General features: G+C 36.9%; 1 protein-coding gene across 1 annotated transcript; it reads right to left on the bottom strand.

Annotated features, from left to right (window-relative positions):
* Positions 1 to 2,293: 2,293 nt before the first annotated feature.
* Catsup (zinc transporter catecholamines up) lies at positions 2,294 to 13,714 on the bottom strand. Its single transcript, XM_083138415.1, has 4 exons — positions 12,607 to 13,714; positions 8,931 to 9,136; positions 7,358 to 7,433; positions 2,294 to 2,989 (listed from the first exon to the last, which is right to left on the bottom strand). Exons 1-4 carry the CDS (start codon positions 13,406 to 13,408, stop codon positions 2,814 to 2,816), a joined length of 1,260 nt encoding a protein of 419 aa, XP_082994541.1. The 5' UTR covers positions 13,409 to 13,714; the 3' UTR covers positions 2,294 to 2,813.
* Positions 13,715 to 16,353: the final 2,639 nt, after the last annotated feature.

Here is a 16,353-nt window from a genome sequence, read left to right on the forward strand (position 1 = left end):
AATTAAAGCAACTCATTTCAATAAATCCAAAACAAAAAGCAAAAGAACACAGGAGGCCTCATGTACGTACTGTACAACCAAGAGAAGAATCTGATTGTTAAGGCATTTTTGTTCTAAAATCCCTTTAATATTGCTCATCGGTAGGCAAGCAAAGTAATGGTAAAAATCAACAGACAATTCTTGATGCAAGTTGTTTTTCAGTACAAGACATAAGTTTTTTAAGAATATCAGCCAGTGTTTTATTAATTTATAACAACGATAATTTACTTCCAACTGACATAGACGTGTGCCAAAATTATGTCAGGTAAAATAGATGTATGTATAATGAAAATATAATCACAGTGTCATCTAAACTTAGACAAAATTTCCAATTCGAGAGTAGTAATTAATCCATTGAGGATTTTTATATTTTTTGTTGTTTTAAGTCCACTTTACGCACATGTGAGCTGATAGGAACTGGATCTAGGATTTAAAGTGGGATCCGAACCACTTGTTACATTTTGAACAGGTTAGGATAAAATGTCTGACTTTGTTACTCTTCCATGCAGAGCATTAATGAAAAAAAAGCTAATAGCTTATAGTCCATGCGTTTACTTCGTTAACGTCTAAGAACTAAAGAATCCGCTGCCACAATCGTGGGTGGGGATCAATAACAGGCGAGTTGTTTTCGTCCAATGACACTCAACCTTCAGCCAATGGGCGCAGTTGTCATTCTGCTCGTCTACTCCACACGGAGTCTCAGTCACATGACTGCAGATACGCTATTGCCGTACTTTGCAACTTCAATATGGAGACCGTGGAAAGGTGGTTGTGCACGGAGGGACAAGGTGGCATAGAGTAGATGTGTGGCAACACTGTGCAGTGAATTTGATTGTTGCAGCTGGTGGGCACGCTCCGTAGTCTTCAAAGCCAGCCGGTCATTAACATAGCTAGCGCATCGAATATACACGAAATGTAATGACTGATTGTGCAGAGGTATGAATAATTATTCTTTAAACAGTAAATTCACTTTAATACCTTGTCTACAGATTTTCCTTCTTAAATTTCCATACACCTTAAATGCTAGTTTGAGGTAAAAAAAAATTAAATAGTTTATTAACATCATCACTATAATGAAAAATATTTTGCTGTTTTTGATAGATATATTCTAGAAAGGCATAAAATAATATCCTTTGTTTATATTGAGTAAAAAGTATCAAAATTATCCACCATATATTTGTGAAATAGGCTATTCAAATTAATAAAGTCTTAAAACGTAACATAATAAGCGTATGTTATTGAAGAAGGAACTGAATATCCTTTATGGTTAGAAAACAAATACGTGCCCGATACACATCTAATTACACAATTTCCGATAACATGTGTACAAAAATATGAACATAAAAATCCCAATATTTTTATTTCGTGTTAAATAAAGGAATATTAATATGGTCGACATCCATGTAATCAACATGTTCACTAAGCTAGGTTCGTACTTCTCACTAACATGTAACTGAGATTTGTACTACACACACCGCACAAATTTACTTGTAATTAATCAGGATATAATAAATTTTAATTTGAGATTATAATTATTAACCTTACTATGAAATAAATAAATTTACATGACCTGTTTTTCGAATTACTTGCTCATTCAAATATATGTATTTCCCCAAAACGTAGGATCACACTTTTGACCTCGCCAACCGTTTTAGGATCTCAGATTCAGGTCTGTAGTATTTCGAAGGCCCGTTTATTGCTTATAAAGAAGAAAGCATCTTACATCAGGAAATGCTCATTCTGTACTCCATTTTGTGTGTTGTTTCTGGCATGGTTTCCTATCTGCATAGTGCAACACTAGCGCAAAGATTTGGAATTAGTTTCATGGATAAATTCACCTCTCACTGTTGTTTCGTCATCCGAGTAAACAACGGATTGACCCAACCTCTATACTTCTAATAACCTTGTTGTGTGCTACCATATAAAAGCTTTTGTCCCCCATTCTGAGTGTCCTGTATTGGCAAAGGGTAAATATGGTAAGCCTAGTTATTCATGTTTGGAATCTACCTTGTCACATATCACCAAAGGTTCTTTAACCTCTATGAACCAGCTGGAAAGCAGCAGCAGCATGATTAATGTGCTAACCCCACTTCACCTGTTGGAAAGTTGGAAGTTTTCAAAGACTCCTTCGAAAGCTGTTACTCTTGTTTAGCCTTTAGTTCATCTACTGAAAAGTAGCCAGTGTTTGTGATACAATTTGAACCATGCTATAAAACAAGTAAAAGTTAACTTGGAAAAATATAAATAACATGAAAAAGTTTGAAATAACCTTTTATTATTTGGAAACAACTCCTGACATTGTATCTTACAAGTGCAGCAAGCAGTTTCAGTTATAAATAAGTAATGCAAGCATTCATTCATTCTTAACATGCTTTAGCGAACACAAAAAACATGCACATGGAAAATATTTCATGCTCTAAAGAGTACACTTTTTTCAAGGAATGTTCTATTATAATATCCATTGTCAGAAAACTAGAAATAAAACAGGTTCCAATTCCTAACAGAAAACAATATTACACTGATGACTTTGCTAATCACAATAGAAATCATTAAAAGAATATATATATCATTAATCATGTGTGATTTATTTAAATTAAATTTCATTATAAAAAAGTATCCAGCTTCCAAGCATATTCCGCACCCTTCATGTCTGTGCAACAGTACATAGTAGCATATGCACACAAAAAACCCACCAACATTAACATAACAGTATAAAATAATACAGATCATATATGTGTACAAATGCATTGCATAACGCTGAAACTAACTCATATTCATTCAAATTGTGCTATCAACACCATCATATACACTCCAACAAGTAAAGCAATAATTTCTTTAACAGACTGCCAGAATTTTGTATCAGTTAATAATTCAGGAATGACTGAAACTGTAGCAATGTAGATAAATCCACCAGCTGTAAATGGAAGTATCCAGGAACTGGCTGCATCCCCTGAGGGTTGTAAAAAAATACCTTTTTAGTTAATGTTATTTCAAAAATCTTAAACATCTTTCATATACTATTTTTTTTTTTTGGCCTCTTGCTGCACAACCATTTCACAGCAGCCAGAGGGAACAATGGACCTGGACCCAACTAACAGGTAAGCTAGTTAATTTTCTAATGGATCACATGATTGATGTGATTGCTATGTTTGTTGCTGTGACAGTGGTGACCAGTGACATTAGGCTTTATTCTCAATATATAAATTTCATAATATTCTGTCAACAGTATGTTCACTTTGTTAAAACATACCTTTTTTTCTGTTTTGCCTATTACTGAATCCAATCCAGTTTGTAAGATAAACTGTTTAACTGTTTTTAAAAAAATTAATTTCTAATTTAACAGATTGATATACACACATGCCCAACTGCTGGGTGGCAAAAAATCATTAGAATATTCCTTCATATTGCACCTGGATAAATTATGGATATAACCAGTAAGCAATGTTTTGTTTTGTTCTATATTATACAGCAGCACAAGTAACTTCCAGCCTACCACCATCAGCTGTACTTTTTAGCTGTCCCTGTGCATAAAAGACGTGGAAATGTATGTATAATTTAAATAGGGTTTCTTAGTAAAAGCTCATAATTTTTTTGTAACTGTGTAAACTTGACATTTACACAAGATTTCCGATGTTTTACATAGCTGCTTCCAATCACATGTAATTTACATATATCACAAGCATAATTTCAAATAGTATAAAATAAAATACATATATTGATGAATATTTTAGTGTGGAAAAAATAGGACTGCACTCCTGAATGACAACAAACCACCTTGATAATCTATAGACCACAATATGCATGATGTGCAACCCAGAGTAATTCTCAAGAGATCCTACTTTTAAAACTATATACTTTCTAAATTTTTTGAGAGATTAAATTTCAACAGCAATATAATGAATTAATTTAGCCATTTTGGAAATATAAATAACAATCTCACAGGTTACTTCTTTCTTTTCAATGGATCATAATGGAATTAGCTTCTTTGAAGTAATCAAGGGTAAAATTATTTGTTTACCTTCAATATATTTCATAGGAAAGCAATTAAAAAATACTAACATAGGTTTGGAAGTTAACAAAGAGAAAACTAAATATATGCTTACAGGCCGAAACCAAGTGTTAGGTAATAATCAAAATCTAATTATTGATAACAACTCGTTTGAACCAGTTTCCAAATTCAAATACTTAGGAGTAATATTAACAAATGAAAATTATATTAAAGAGGAAATAAAAAGTAGGCTTAATTCAGGAAATGCATGTTACTTCTCTCTTCATAAACTTTTGTCTTCTCGTTTAATATCTAAGAAACTAAAAGTTAAAATATACAAAACAGTAATTTTGCCTGTAGTATTATATGGATGTGAAACTTGGTCCCTTACATTGAAAGAGGAACATAAATTGAGAGTATTTGAGAATAAAATCCTTAGGAAAATCTTTGGACCTAAAAGGGATGAGGAGACAGGTGAGTGGAGAAGGTTACATAATTTACAACTACATAATTTGTATTCATGTCCAGATATTATTAGAATAATTAAATCAAGACGACTTAGGTGGGCAGGCCATGTGGCACAAATGGGAGAGGAAAGAGGAGTATACAGGATTCTTGTTGGGAAACCTGATGGTAAGAGACCTGTAGGAAGGCCAAGACGAAGATGGAGGGACAACGTTTAGATGGACCTAAGGGAAATCGGTAGGGATGGAAAAGAGTATATAGATCTTGCTCAAGATAGGGAAAGATGGAAGGCCTGTGTTGCTGCAGCCATGAACCTTCGGGTTTAAGAAGGCTAGAGAGTTAGTTAGTTAGTTAACAAAAAGCATGACATTCCATGGTAAAATATCCGGTCGTTGTGCAACACTGCAACAATATCAGTAACCGCCCCTGCTTTTATTAACCAATACCTATAAAATACCACTTAATGTATCCAACTCACATTTCATCCCAACTCTTGGTTACACATATGTTCAACAAATATTGGGTTTCCAAGTCACCCAACCTAACTTTAATCGATTATAACGAGAAAACTGGAAAATATTCACACCAGGTTTTTTCACCATTATGAAGCCTCGTCCATTCAGATGTTTTTTTTTTAAATATCTTCAGTTATCAGTTTACTATGTACAGGAAATGCTAGAAAATGGTGGGAATGTCAGGATTTATGTTTTGTGACTGGCACCATGCTATTCTGTGACTTGAGACCAATAGGGATCATGTGCAGCACTTAATGGGTTTTAGAATAGCAATTTTATGGGAGAAGTGGAAAAGTGACATGTTAGTGGCATATAATCTGGGTTAGCAACATTAGCAGTCCAGAATTTTGTCAACACATGTACCCAATTACTGACCATACAACCCCACAAAATATTAAAAATTAAAATTTTACTTTTGAATGTAAATACTGGACCATTCAACTCTACTTAGTAAGACATCTTGCAGAAATCCAATACAACTGGGATGGGGTCATGGGAAAGATGGTGGAGGATGGCCAGAATCCAGTAAAACTCTTTTCAGGTACCACATCAAGAACAATCATGACTTTGTGATTTGAAATGTGGCCATACACTGAAGTGTCAAAAGTCATGGGATAGCGGGAGGGAACTAGTTGATGGCACTGTAACATCGCAAAGCAGACTTCTGTGAGTGCAGTGAAACGTTGTGTACCATGGTGATGGCAACCCAATAGGTATTATCGGCATTCGAGCAGGGGATGATAGTTGGTGCTAGATGAATGGGCCATGCGATTTCGGAAGTCCGGACACTGAACTTTTCTCGCTCCACAGTGTCAAGGGTGGACCGTGAGTACCACATTGGAGGCATTACAACCCATCAGGGACAACGCAGTGGCCGCCCACGAGTGATGAATGACTGCGACCGTCGACGTCCGGACAAACAGACAAGCAACAGTGCGTGATCTGACAGCAGGAATCAATGCAGGACGTCCCAGGAACGTGTCTCAGAGGTCAGTGCAATGCAATTTGGTCTCCATGGGGTATTGCAGCCGAAGACAGACATGTGTGTCGCTACTAACCACTGTCCATCGGCGACGGCGATGCACATTTGCTCTGGAACACATGCATTGGGCCTTAAGAGGACTGGCAACTTGTAGCGTGGTCAGATGAGTCATGTTTCCAAGTGGTATGCCTGGATGGTAGGGTCCAGGTGTGGCGCAGACCCCATGGACCCAAGTTGTCAACAAGACACTGTGCAAGCTGGTGGTGGCTCTGTCATGGTTTGGGTCCTCTGGTCCTCGTGAACCAGACAATGAATGCTCATCCCTATGTTCAGCTGCTTGGTGACCATCTCCAACCCTTTCTGGACTTCATGTACCCTGTTAACAATGAGATTTTCCAAGATGACAATGCGCCATGTCACCAGGCCACAATGGTGAACGACTGGTTTGAGGAACATTCTGGCAACTTCCAACGCATGAATTGGCCTCCTAGATCACCGAACATGAACCCTATCAAATACATGTGGGATGTCATCGAACGAACTATTCGTGCCCAGGATCCTCCACCTGCAACAATGATCGAATTGTGGACGGCAATGGCTGCACATCCCTCCAGGAGACTACCAGCGACTTGTTGTGTCTTTGCCACGACGAATTGCTGCACTTTGCCGTGCTCGAGGGGGTCCCACTCGTTATTAGGAGGTATCCCATGACTTTTGGCACTTCCGTGAATGTTCATTGCATATTTGGGTAAGTCACCTGCAACTTTTGGCAAATTTCTGGACTGCTAATTTTGCTAGCGAAGATTAGATGCCACTAAAATGTCTCCATAAAATCACCATTTCAAAATACATTAAGTGTTGCACATGACCCTTTTAATTTCAAATCACAGAATACATTGGTGCCAGTCATAAAACTCAATCATGAGACTCTGATATTGTCTTATCCCCTCCTCCTCTGATATTGGAAAAAAAAACCACTGGGTTGAGTTTGTTACATAATTTCCTCTATGTAGTAAACTGGCAACCAAAGGTATTTAAAAATATGCCAATAACGATGGAAGTGGCCCTGGCACCCACCCAGCGTCGAATAACATGGGTACCTGGGGGGTAAAGGCGGTCAGGGGCGTGATGCTGATCACATCACCCCCACTCACGACCGGATCAAGAAAGTGTGGGGCGTTACCCCAACACCCCCTATACACCTTCATGGTGTGGTGCTATGCACGGGGGAGGACTTTAACTTTACCTTTTTTACACAAGGCTTCATAATGCAGAAAACCCAGTGTTCATGAGCAATCACAGGGTTGCACAACTTTTGAAACACAATTATAAGTAATATCTAATGCAGAGAATGGGAGATGTATGTACCTTTTCCTTCTGCTAACAATGATACAACAGTGCCAGTCAAAGCTCCAATGGCTGTTGTGAGCTGGAGTAACATAGCCTGTAAAGAAAAATTATCTGGGTTATTTTAGAAGATCTACGATGTTATATGTTTGCATAACATGAACTAGTGGGCATTATTAACATCATGGTTGGTTACCTAGCAATTTTACAGACAAACAAACTATGCATGTATCTCTGTATCAGTACAGACTTTTCAGGGTTCCACAACATAGTGGTACATGCCTGGCAGCTTGAAACAAATAATCTCGGCACTCTAGATCTCAAGGAAATTAATGTAGGAATATCCGTGAAAGATTATTTAGCTCTGATTACATTTTACATCCTACTGCCACACAGCCTTTTGTTTCTTTCCTATATGACACTATGTTAACTTCATTTACCTACATGTTGTTGGTCTACGAACCGGAAGTTGTCATGCTAAAACTATGGTGTATGTATGAACACACTTACTTCCTGTGGATAGCCCCTATATGGCATAGATATAATTCTGTTATCTTGCCACAAAGTGCTACTTCATTTGGACACTGTTGATCATCTGCTCCTTTACAGAACCAAGCACTGTAGATGTAATCAGGAAGTGACAATTTTTACATGATGCTTTTACTATGTTCACTTCAGTGTTTAAAGGAACGTAAAAGTCCAGTGACAATCATTGAAAAAAGCTAAGAAGCATGAGGGTGAAATAAATTATGCAATGAAACCAAATTCAGGATTAAGAAGTCCATGTTTCCTACACACTTCAAATTTCAACTAAAAAACTTGTGTACATTTATCATGATCTCCTTTGAATGTAAATATAAAGTTATTTCATGACAAAAAAAACTACCACAAATACAGCTGGAAAAAATTCCTCAATGTCACACAAATTATATATAGATCCAAAGAACAGCAGAAGGGGGAAAAGTCATAACATGCAAAATTCTTCTTCTTGTAGTTTAGTTGTTAATAGCATTTCAATAAACACATTGCCTGATGTAATATTGTGGGAGAACACAGTTCCTTCAGTAATGTTGAGAAGGTAGCAAGAGTCTTGACTCCTACCCTATAATCACCATTCATTCCCACCATCATGATTAGCCTAAGAGGCACAAAAACATTAAAAAAAAAAATACAAACAGGTACAGTGGCTAAAAGTCCAATATAATTCATATAATTCAACGTGAATCATACCCTTGATACGATAGGTGCCAAACTAAAAATTAGTTTCATTTTACGACCACGAATTTTGAACACTGCACTCATTTTGTTTTAGCCTTTCTACAAGGAATAATTTTTGCACATAAAATAGATAACATCTGAGAGTTTCTACATGCTGTAATGATACATTTTTTTAAATTCAAGTTTTGTGGTATCCCAGTTATATCCCATGGTCAAAATAATAACATGCCTGAAAGTTTCCTATCTTTATGTTATTAAAGGATGAAAGTCTCCCCATACTTGTCACCATTACCAAAAAACACTGTCACTATTTCAAAATCTCATGTTTCAATATGAACAAGAACACACAAGTATTCACATGTTTTCAATTATGTACCTTCCGTCTGCTGCAACCCGATTGTATTAGGATGGCAAAGTCTCCTATTTCATGTGGTACCTCATGTAAGAGAATTGTTACTGTAGTAATCATTCCAATGCTTTTTCCTGCGAGGTATGAAGCACCAATAGCAAGTCCATCTGTGAAATTGTGTGTGAAATCTGCAGCCAGATTTAAATACCCTGCAACTTTTATATCTTCTTCACCTGGTAAAGCAAATATAAAAGATAAGTGTATACATAATTACACATTAAAATAAGCACAGGTTATTCGGAAGGAGATGAGATTAACATGAAAAATATATACTGCTGGAAAAAAAAACGTGACATGTGAATTGCAATTACTTATGGGTCATTCCATATCAAGTGAACAAATTAAAAACACCTGACCATCTCTAATTTTATTCATATTTAATTGTCATGAAGAACTACCCTAAGGTAGGAAAAAAGATAAATTTTCAGTTTTCTCTGTTGTACTTTCCTAGTTAGAACCCTCTAAAGTATGAAACAATTTGCCGCACACATGCAATCACAAAAAAGTCATAAATCAAGCTAGAATTGACGTAGAAGGTTGGGATAAGAGCCAAATTGTTGCTTTTGCTATGAGCTAGTCACATGACTACTTTTCAATTTCAAGGTCATTCAAACTTTTTTTTTGAAAATTTAATTTTTCAAAAACCTATATCTTGAAAATTTTTAAAAAGTACACATAGAAACATACATATTTCAACATCAAGTCTTAGAAGTTGCCAAAAATTGTGCTTTTTTCCATATTTCAGAGGTTTTTTAATTGGAGAACTACAACAGATACAAGTCGGCAATTTTTCCTACCTTAGGTGGTACTTCATAACAACTAAGTACGAATAAAAACAGGGATGGTCACGTTCAAAATTGACCAAATTTTGGTTCACTTCACATGGAATGACCCTTATGAATTACGCTCTCGGTTAAGTATTGAACAATTAAACATTCATTATTGAACATTTTCCATACTTTTTCCGTTTATTATTTATTTATATTTCCTTATTTGGAACACCTAGTAGGCTCAAAATCAATTTCATGCAATTTTGTTTTAATTTATTGATTTTCCATTCATGTTGATGTTATTTTGTTTAATGTCTAGAGAGCCATGAATTTGGGTTCATGGTAAGCATAGTAACAAATATTATTGACATAGTCATTGCTGGTGTTTTTCTTGCAAGTGTATTGTAAGTTGGCTAGCTTGAAAATGAGACGTGAAGAGGTAATAAAAGCAGTAGCTCTTCGTGATGATGGTCATTGCTAGGGTGCTAAATATAGCACGAAGTACTATCCATGAAGCTCTCAGACGGTATGATGCAACTGGTTCCTATGGTAGAAGACCGGGTTCTGGTCGGAAACGATGCACAACAGCATGGGCAGATCGTTTCATGCGTATCATAGTCTTAAGAGATTGTCGTAGGACTTCAAATATTGTGGCACAGCATTTGAGAAATGTTCATAGAGCTGTGGTTTCTTCACCCAGGTTGTTAGTACGTCACCAGAAGCGAAGACTGGAATTTGATACACAACACTTACATTGGAATGTGGAGCAGTGGGAAAAGGTTTTATTCTCCGATGAGTCAAAATTCAACCTAGGTTCATCAGATGGGCGTGAACATGTGTATAGAAGACCTAATGAGCGTTAAGCACAATGTTGTTTCGTTAAAATAACACCTTTTGGAGGCGGTGGTGACATGGTCTGGGGAGGTATCTCTTTACAAGGACGTACAGAGTTAGTTCTTGTAGAGAATGGGAGCAATGACAGTTTGCAGGTATATTACAGAATGTTTGGCAGATCATGTAGTACCATATGCACCACTCATTTTGTTTTGTTTTTATGCATGATGACGCACGTCCTCACATTGTGAATATTGTCACGGAGTACCTAGACGAAGTTGGGATTACGCGATTAGAATGGCCACCACACATCCGATAGAGCACGTCTTGGATCAACTGAAATGACATATCAGAAACGGCGCAAAAGTTCCAGAAACAATTGAAGAGCTAAGTCGTGATATTCAAGAAGAATGGGAGCAATTGGACCAACAAGTGATAGCCAACCTTAGTCGAAGTATGCCACGGCGGTTATAAGCTGCAATTGATGCCCGGGGAAGTAACACCCACTACTAGACAGCTTATATACCCCACCAGTATCAGTTACGTTTTTGTTCAAATTTAACTTATTAACAATAAATTTGGGTCCGTGGTCATCTAACCCACCCTTTCGCAAGGATTTTTTTTTCTTTATGAAGATTATGTGTGTGTGAAGTGTGAAGAAAGAAATCTGGAGCGTGGAAAGAAGTATTTAGTACTGTACAGCCATTTATAGTTCAGATATAGTTGCAAGGTGGAAGTCAACTTGCGGCCATGTTAGTTTCGCAGCACCGGTACTCTACTTGCGGCCATGTTACCTTCGAAGCACCCATCCCAATCGATGTATGTGAAAGTCGATATTTCATGACTGTACCCCAAGAAATGTCATGAAAATTGCTGTCACAATTTCCCACAGATTCCAGGCTCCGACCACTCCGCTCCGGCTACCTGCCTCTGTCTATAGAGTTCCTTTGGAAGGCATGTTAGAAACTGACCGAGCCACCTGGCCCCAACACTATTTTCCACACTGACACATGAAGGTACATAAAAATTAAGGCTAAAATTTACCTCAGAAGGTAACTTATCTCTTTTTTTCCACAAGTCAATCATAAAAACAAAAAGAGAATGTGTAAACGTGCGCCTGTGACGTGAATCCAGGATGGAAGCCCTGGAAAATCATATGAACGTTACGTAGGTAAGGAATTGAAATACTAAAAAAATGTAAGATTCGTAGCACGTAGAACTCCAAAAATTACTTTCCACGCTCCAGATTTTCTTTCTTCACACTTAGCAACTCGAAATCTTCATAAAAAAAAAAAAAAATCTTGCAAAATCGAGGGTGGGTTAGATGACCATGGAGCCATAAATTTTAATTTGTTTTCTGTTGAATATATTCAGGTTTTATTATTTCCAATAATTTCTGCAATATTTAGTGAACCTTCGGAACGGAATTTATGCGTTATTACAAAAAATGCAAGTGTCCGGCAGTGTATATTAAAAAGGGTATTTTTCTATTATTCACATCTGACAATAACAAATTCTTATAAAAAGTTCAGATTGTTTTATGATTTTTTTCAAATTCTCGTAGCAGGAAGATATCGTAGAATTTTGGCAAGCATTGTCACAAGAAATCTGAACCTTCCTTAAAGTAATGAGCACTGTTTGGATTTCGAAACAAAATTTATGTTGAAAAAACAACTTAAAAATTACCTTACGCATGCATGCGCACTTCCCACGGACTGCATTTTCTACTGAAAAGCAACTGTAAGTATTGTAGACTAGTGGGAATTAAAGTAGAAGTAAATCAGAACCTTAGTAGAATTCATTTAGGGACTTTATTCTAATGCTAAGAGAACCATGCCTGGCCTGCCTAACCTAACTATGAAAGCATATATTGAACAAAATCTTAAGTAATCACTAAAACTCTGCAGTATGAGTTAACAGAAGTAAATGGAATCAAACCATGATAAAATTGCATTTGTAGCATGATGAAATCGCAATAAAACAAAAGGAACTGTGGCCATACGAATTGTATTTGTGAATAAACTAATGTACATACAAACCTTGTTCACTCCCTTCTGCTGTAGTTTTTACATCTTTTCCACTCTTAGTATCAACTGAAGAATTCACATTGTCATCACTTTGTTGTTCTTTTGTGGTAGATTTATTTGAAGCATCACTATTTTTCAAACTTCCATCATGGCCCCCATGTGAATGTCCATGACCACCTTTTACAATTCTAACAAACTTTTCGACAACAAGAAATGTTACAATTCCAAAGAGAACCCAGAGTCCAACACTCATATCATGTCCATGAAAATCACTACCATCATCTGTGCTATGACTATGTGAATGAGAATGTGTGTGACCATGATTATCTGTTCCATGAGAATGGGGAACAAGTGCATGGGGAATTAAATGAAGAAATGCATCCCCAAGTAACCCACCCGATGCAAAACTCAAAAGAACTTTCAAGAAAGGTTCTCGCTCTTTGCTGCTATCTAGTGGTACAAAAAATAATATAAAAAAGGGAGCTGCACTAATCAGTACAGTTGACAGCAGAGCTTGGACCCACAATGTGTAGTAATTGCGTTCTTCCTCTACGGGTGGCTGAGAATTTACGTGTTTATCAATATTCTGGTTTGCTTCTTTGGAGTACTTAAATGACGGTGGTTCCATATATTCATCGTGTGAATGACCATGTCCATGGGAATGTTCATGTCCATGCGAATGGTCGTGACCATGCGAGTGTTCATGGCCATGTGAATGACATATCCAAGGAAAACCCAAGAAAACCAGTACAAATATAGCAAACACTGCAAACTTTTTCAAAAATGAATTTAACGATGAGTTTCCTTCTTTCATGATATTGGCGCTTGCTTTAGTTTTATGTTCACATAAATCTAAAAGAACTAACTCTATTCCAGGACTATAGACGTTCTTTTCATACGGTAAACTGAGAAATGTGACTCTACTTCCAATTGTTCTACCAGCATTAGAATTGCATTTCCACTGTCTTCTCTTATTTACTACTTATCACATAAACAATTCGTATTTCACCAAATATAAACATAATTCTATAAGAAAATGCACTAAACATTCAACAAATAAATGCAACACTGTTGAACCATTTGGAACGCAGCACGTCACTCAGTTCGCAGCTGATTGTAGCAGAAACGTGGCCAGTCCACTTCGAATGGTTAGGTTACTTGAGTTCAGTTTAGGTTAGTTGCAATACTAATTGACCAATGAACATTGGCAGGTATCCTATATTTTCTCAGTAGGGGTGTGCGGGATCCCGAAACGTCGGGATACGAAAGGCAAAATTATTTACAGTGTCTGCTGGAACCTCAAAAAAGATGCGCGTGGCAGTAGACTCGGTTTTTGTTTTATCGTGATTTCATCATGCTATGTATGCAATTACGCCTGTAACACATACTGTAAACTTGTAGCGATTACTTTCACAAAAATGTTTTAAGATTAGGTCCCTCAGCATTCTTCTAATAATAAACCTAAATGCTCTCGTAGTTAGGTTAAGTCCTATTAGTATTAAAATAATATCGCTAAATGCTTTCTAAAGAAAAAGGTTCTAAATTACCTGTACATTCATTCCCACTAATCATAAACTTTCATTTCTCTCGTCTTAATCTGTTCATAAGATTTGTAACATCCTCTTAGGAGACGAATTACGTAGCAGCAGCAAATTTGATGCTTATTCTTACTGCTGACACGTGCGTGGCAGCAGATCGGCCAAATTATTTCCAGTCATCCCGATATTGGGGAATCATTTCCAGACTTTTCGGGACCCCGAACAGTCGTGAAATTTCATATGGTCATTTTAAAAAGTGGTCAATTCTCGACGTTCCCTTGTCGGAAATTGTTAGTTTTCATTCCAGAAATTCAAGAAATTAAGCACTTAAGAGAAATGATATATAGAATTTGCGATTTCCACATCGTCGGGAAATTTTCAGGTACATTAGCCGTCCCGAAAATTTCTCGACTTGATCGGAAAATTCCGCATTTTTCCCGTCCCGAAAGACTGGAGTAAAAACTTTTCCGTCTCGATCCTGCCCCGACCAAAAAAATTTTCTTCGCAATTTCACGACCATATCGGGAAATTTTCTGGACGGAAATGTCCCAAATTTCCAGACGCTATAGAAATGTCTATTTCTACACGCCATCTCCGGCTTAAGTGATTGTATTATCACAGAAAAATAAATATACTCTTTGGTTTCATTTCCGAGAACAAGAAGTTTCAGACATTTTAGAAAACATCGACTAGTTAACTTTTGAACATGATCATGTGGAATTTTCTAGAGGCGTGCGGGATCGAGAAAAGTCGGGACCGGGATCGGGAAAAAATTACCCGTCTTCGGGAAATGACTTCCCGACTTTTCGGGAACCCGACCAGTCGGGAAATACCGAATGGTCATTTTAAAATGTCGTTAACTCTCGTCGTTTTCTGTCGGGAAATTGAAAATTTTTTCTTGACCTGAATGTCGGGATTTAAAAAAAATCCTGTCCCGACCCAAAAAATTCTGTCCCGCACACCCCTACAATTTTCCCACTGTTCGGATAAATCATTTTACGAATACGGGAGTTTTTCATTGTTTGGCAGTGTCTGCTGCCACGTTCTTTTTCCGCTGGAACCTCAAAAGAGACTTCCGCGTGGCAGCAGACTCGGTCTTTGTTTTATCGTGATTTCATCATGCTATGTATGCAATTACGTTCAGGGTTGGCATGTTTAAAATAAAAGTGTTTAAAACAACTTGTTTTAAACTTTTAAAACCCACGGCTTTGTTTCCTTTACAAATGTTTAACCATTTAAAACAATGTGTTTTAAACATGTTGTTTTCAGTAGGGGTGTTCCGGACAAATTTTTGGGTCGGGACGGGAAATTTTTAAGATCCCCACTTTCGGGAATCGAAAAACTCTCAATTCCCGACAAAGTCGGGAAATATTCGGGACGGGAAATGTTCAAAATTTTCCGAAGCTCTGGAAATCTAGAATTCTACACGTCATTTACACTTTAAGTGATTGTTTTTGCATTTCTGCGACAGAAACTAACAATTTCCCATAAGTTCCGGACATTTACAATGCAAAAAACGTCGAGAATTAATGACTTTTTAAAATTACCATTCGGACTGCTCGGGATCCCGAAAAGTCGGGAATTCGTTTCCCGAAATCGGGAGGACGGGAATTTTTTTTCCCGATCCTGGTTCCGACTTTTCGGGATCCCGCACACCCCTAGTTTTCAGACTTGTTTAAAACACATTTTGATACTTGATGTTCCATAGTTTGTGGCTATTTGCGTGTTTTGTAACTTTGTATTTTCATTCATTCCGTGCCATTTTGTTTATTATGCACAAATATCTGTTGGGTGGCTGAATATGTATAATCAGTTAACAAAGAAACATATCGTGATGAGTACCCGTGGGCCTCTTTAAAACTTCTGGGTATGTTTTTTTTTACAAGTGTTTAAAAATAATTAAAATTGAAACTATATGGATAAAACAGTTTTGTTCCTCACTTAATACACTGCACACAGTTGTTAATGTCAATATTTTGTTGCATTTACGAAAAAATGTATTCCGAAAAACAGAGTAGCTACCACGTGGATTGAGTGGGGCCTGGTAACTGTGCATTACTTGAAGTGAGATTTAACTTTTAAGATTAACAAAAATAAGTATTAAGAAGTTTTTCAAGCGCGTACTTTATAACTAGGAACATGGTCCTACCTTGGGCTATTAACAGTTTCCTTATTAATCATTATGCTTAGAAAATAAGTACTCTTCGCATTATGTTTGTTA

The sequence above is a fragment of the Lepisma saccharinum genome, chromosome 1 (genome assembly GCF_977018435.1).
Source record: "Lepisma saccharinum chromosome 1, izLepSacc3.1, whole genome shotgun sequence".
Classification (NCBI taxonomy): domain Eukaryota; kingdom Metazoa; phylum Arthropoda; class Insecta; order Zygentoma; family Lepismatidae; genus Lepisma; species Lepisma saccharinum.

What these genes read in the sequence shown, in the direction of transcription:
- Catsup (XM_083138415.1), bottom strand. Translation starts at nt 13,408, where the DNA reads ATGAAAGAAGGAAACTCATCGTTAAATTCATTTTTGAAAAAGTTTGCA. An exon ending in AGCAGAAGGGAGTGAACAAG is followed by an intron (nt 9,137 to 12,606) that starts GTTTGTATGTAC and finishes TTGCTTTACCAG; the next exon opens with GTGAAGAAGATATAAAAGTT. An exon ending in CGGGTTGCAGCAGACGGAAG is followed by an intron (nt 7,434 to 8,930) that starts GTACATAATTGA and finishes TTTTCTTTACAG; the next exon opens with GCTATGTTACTCCAGCTCAC.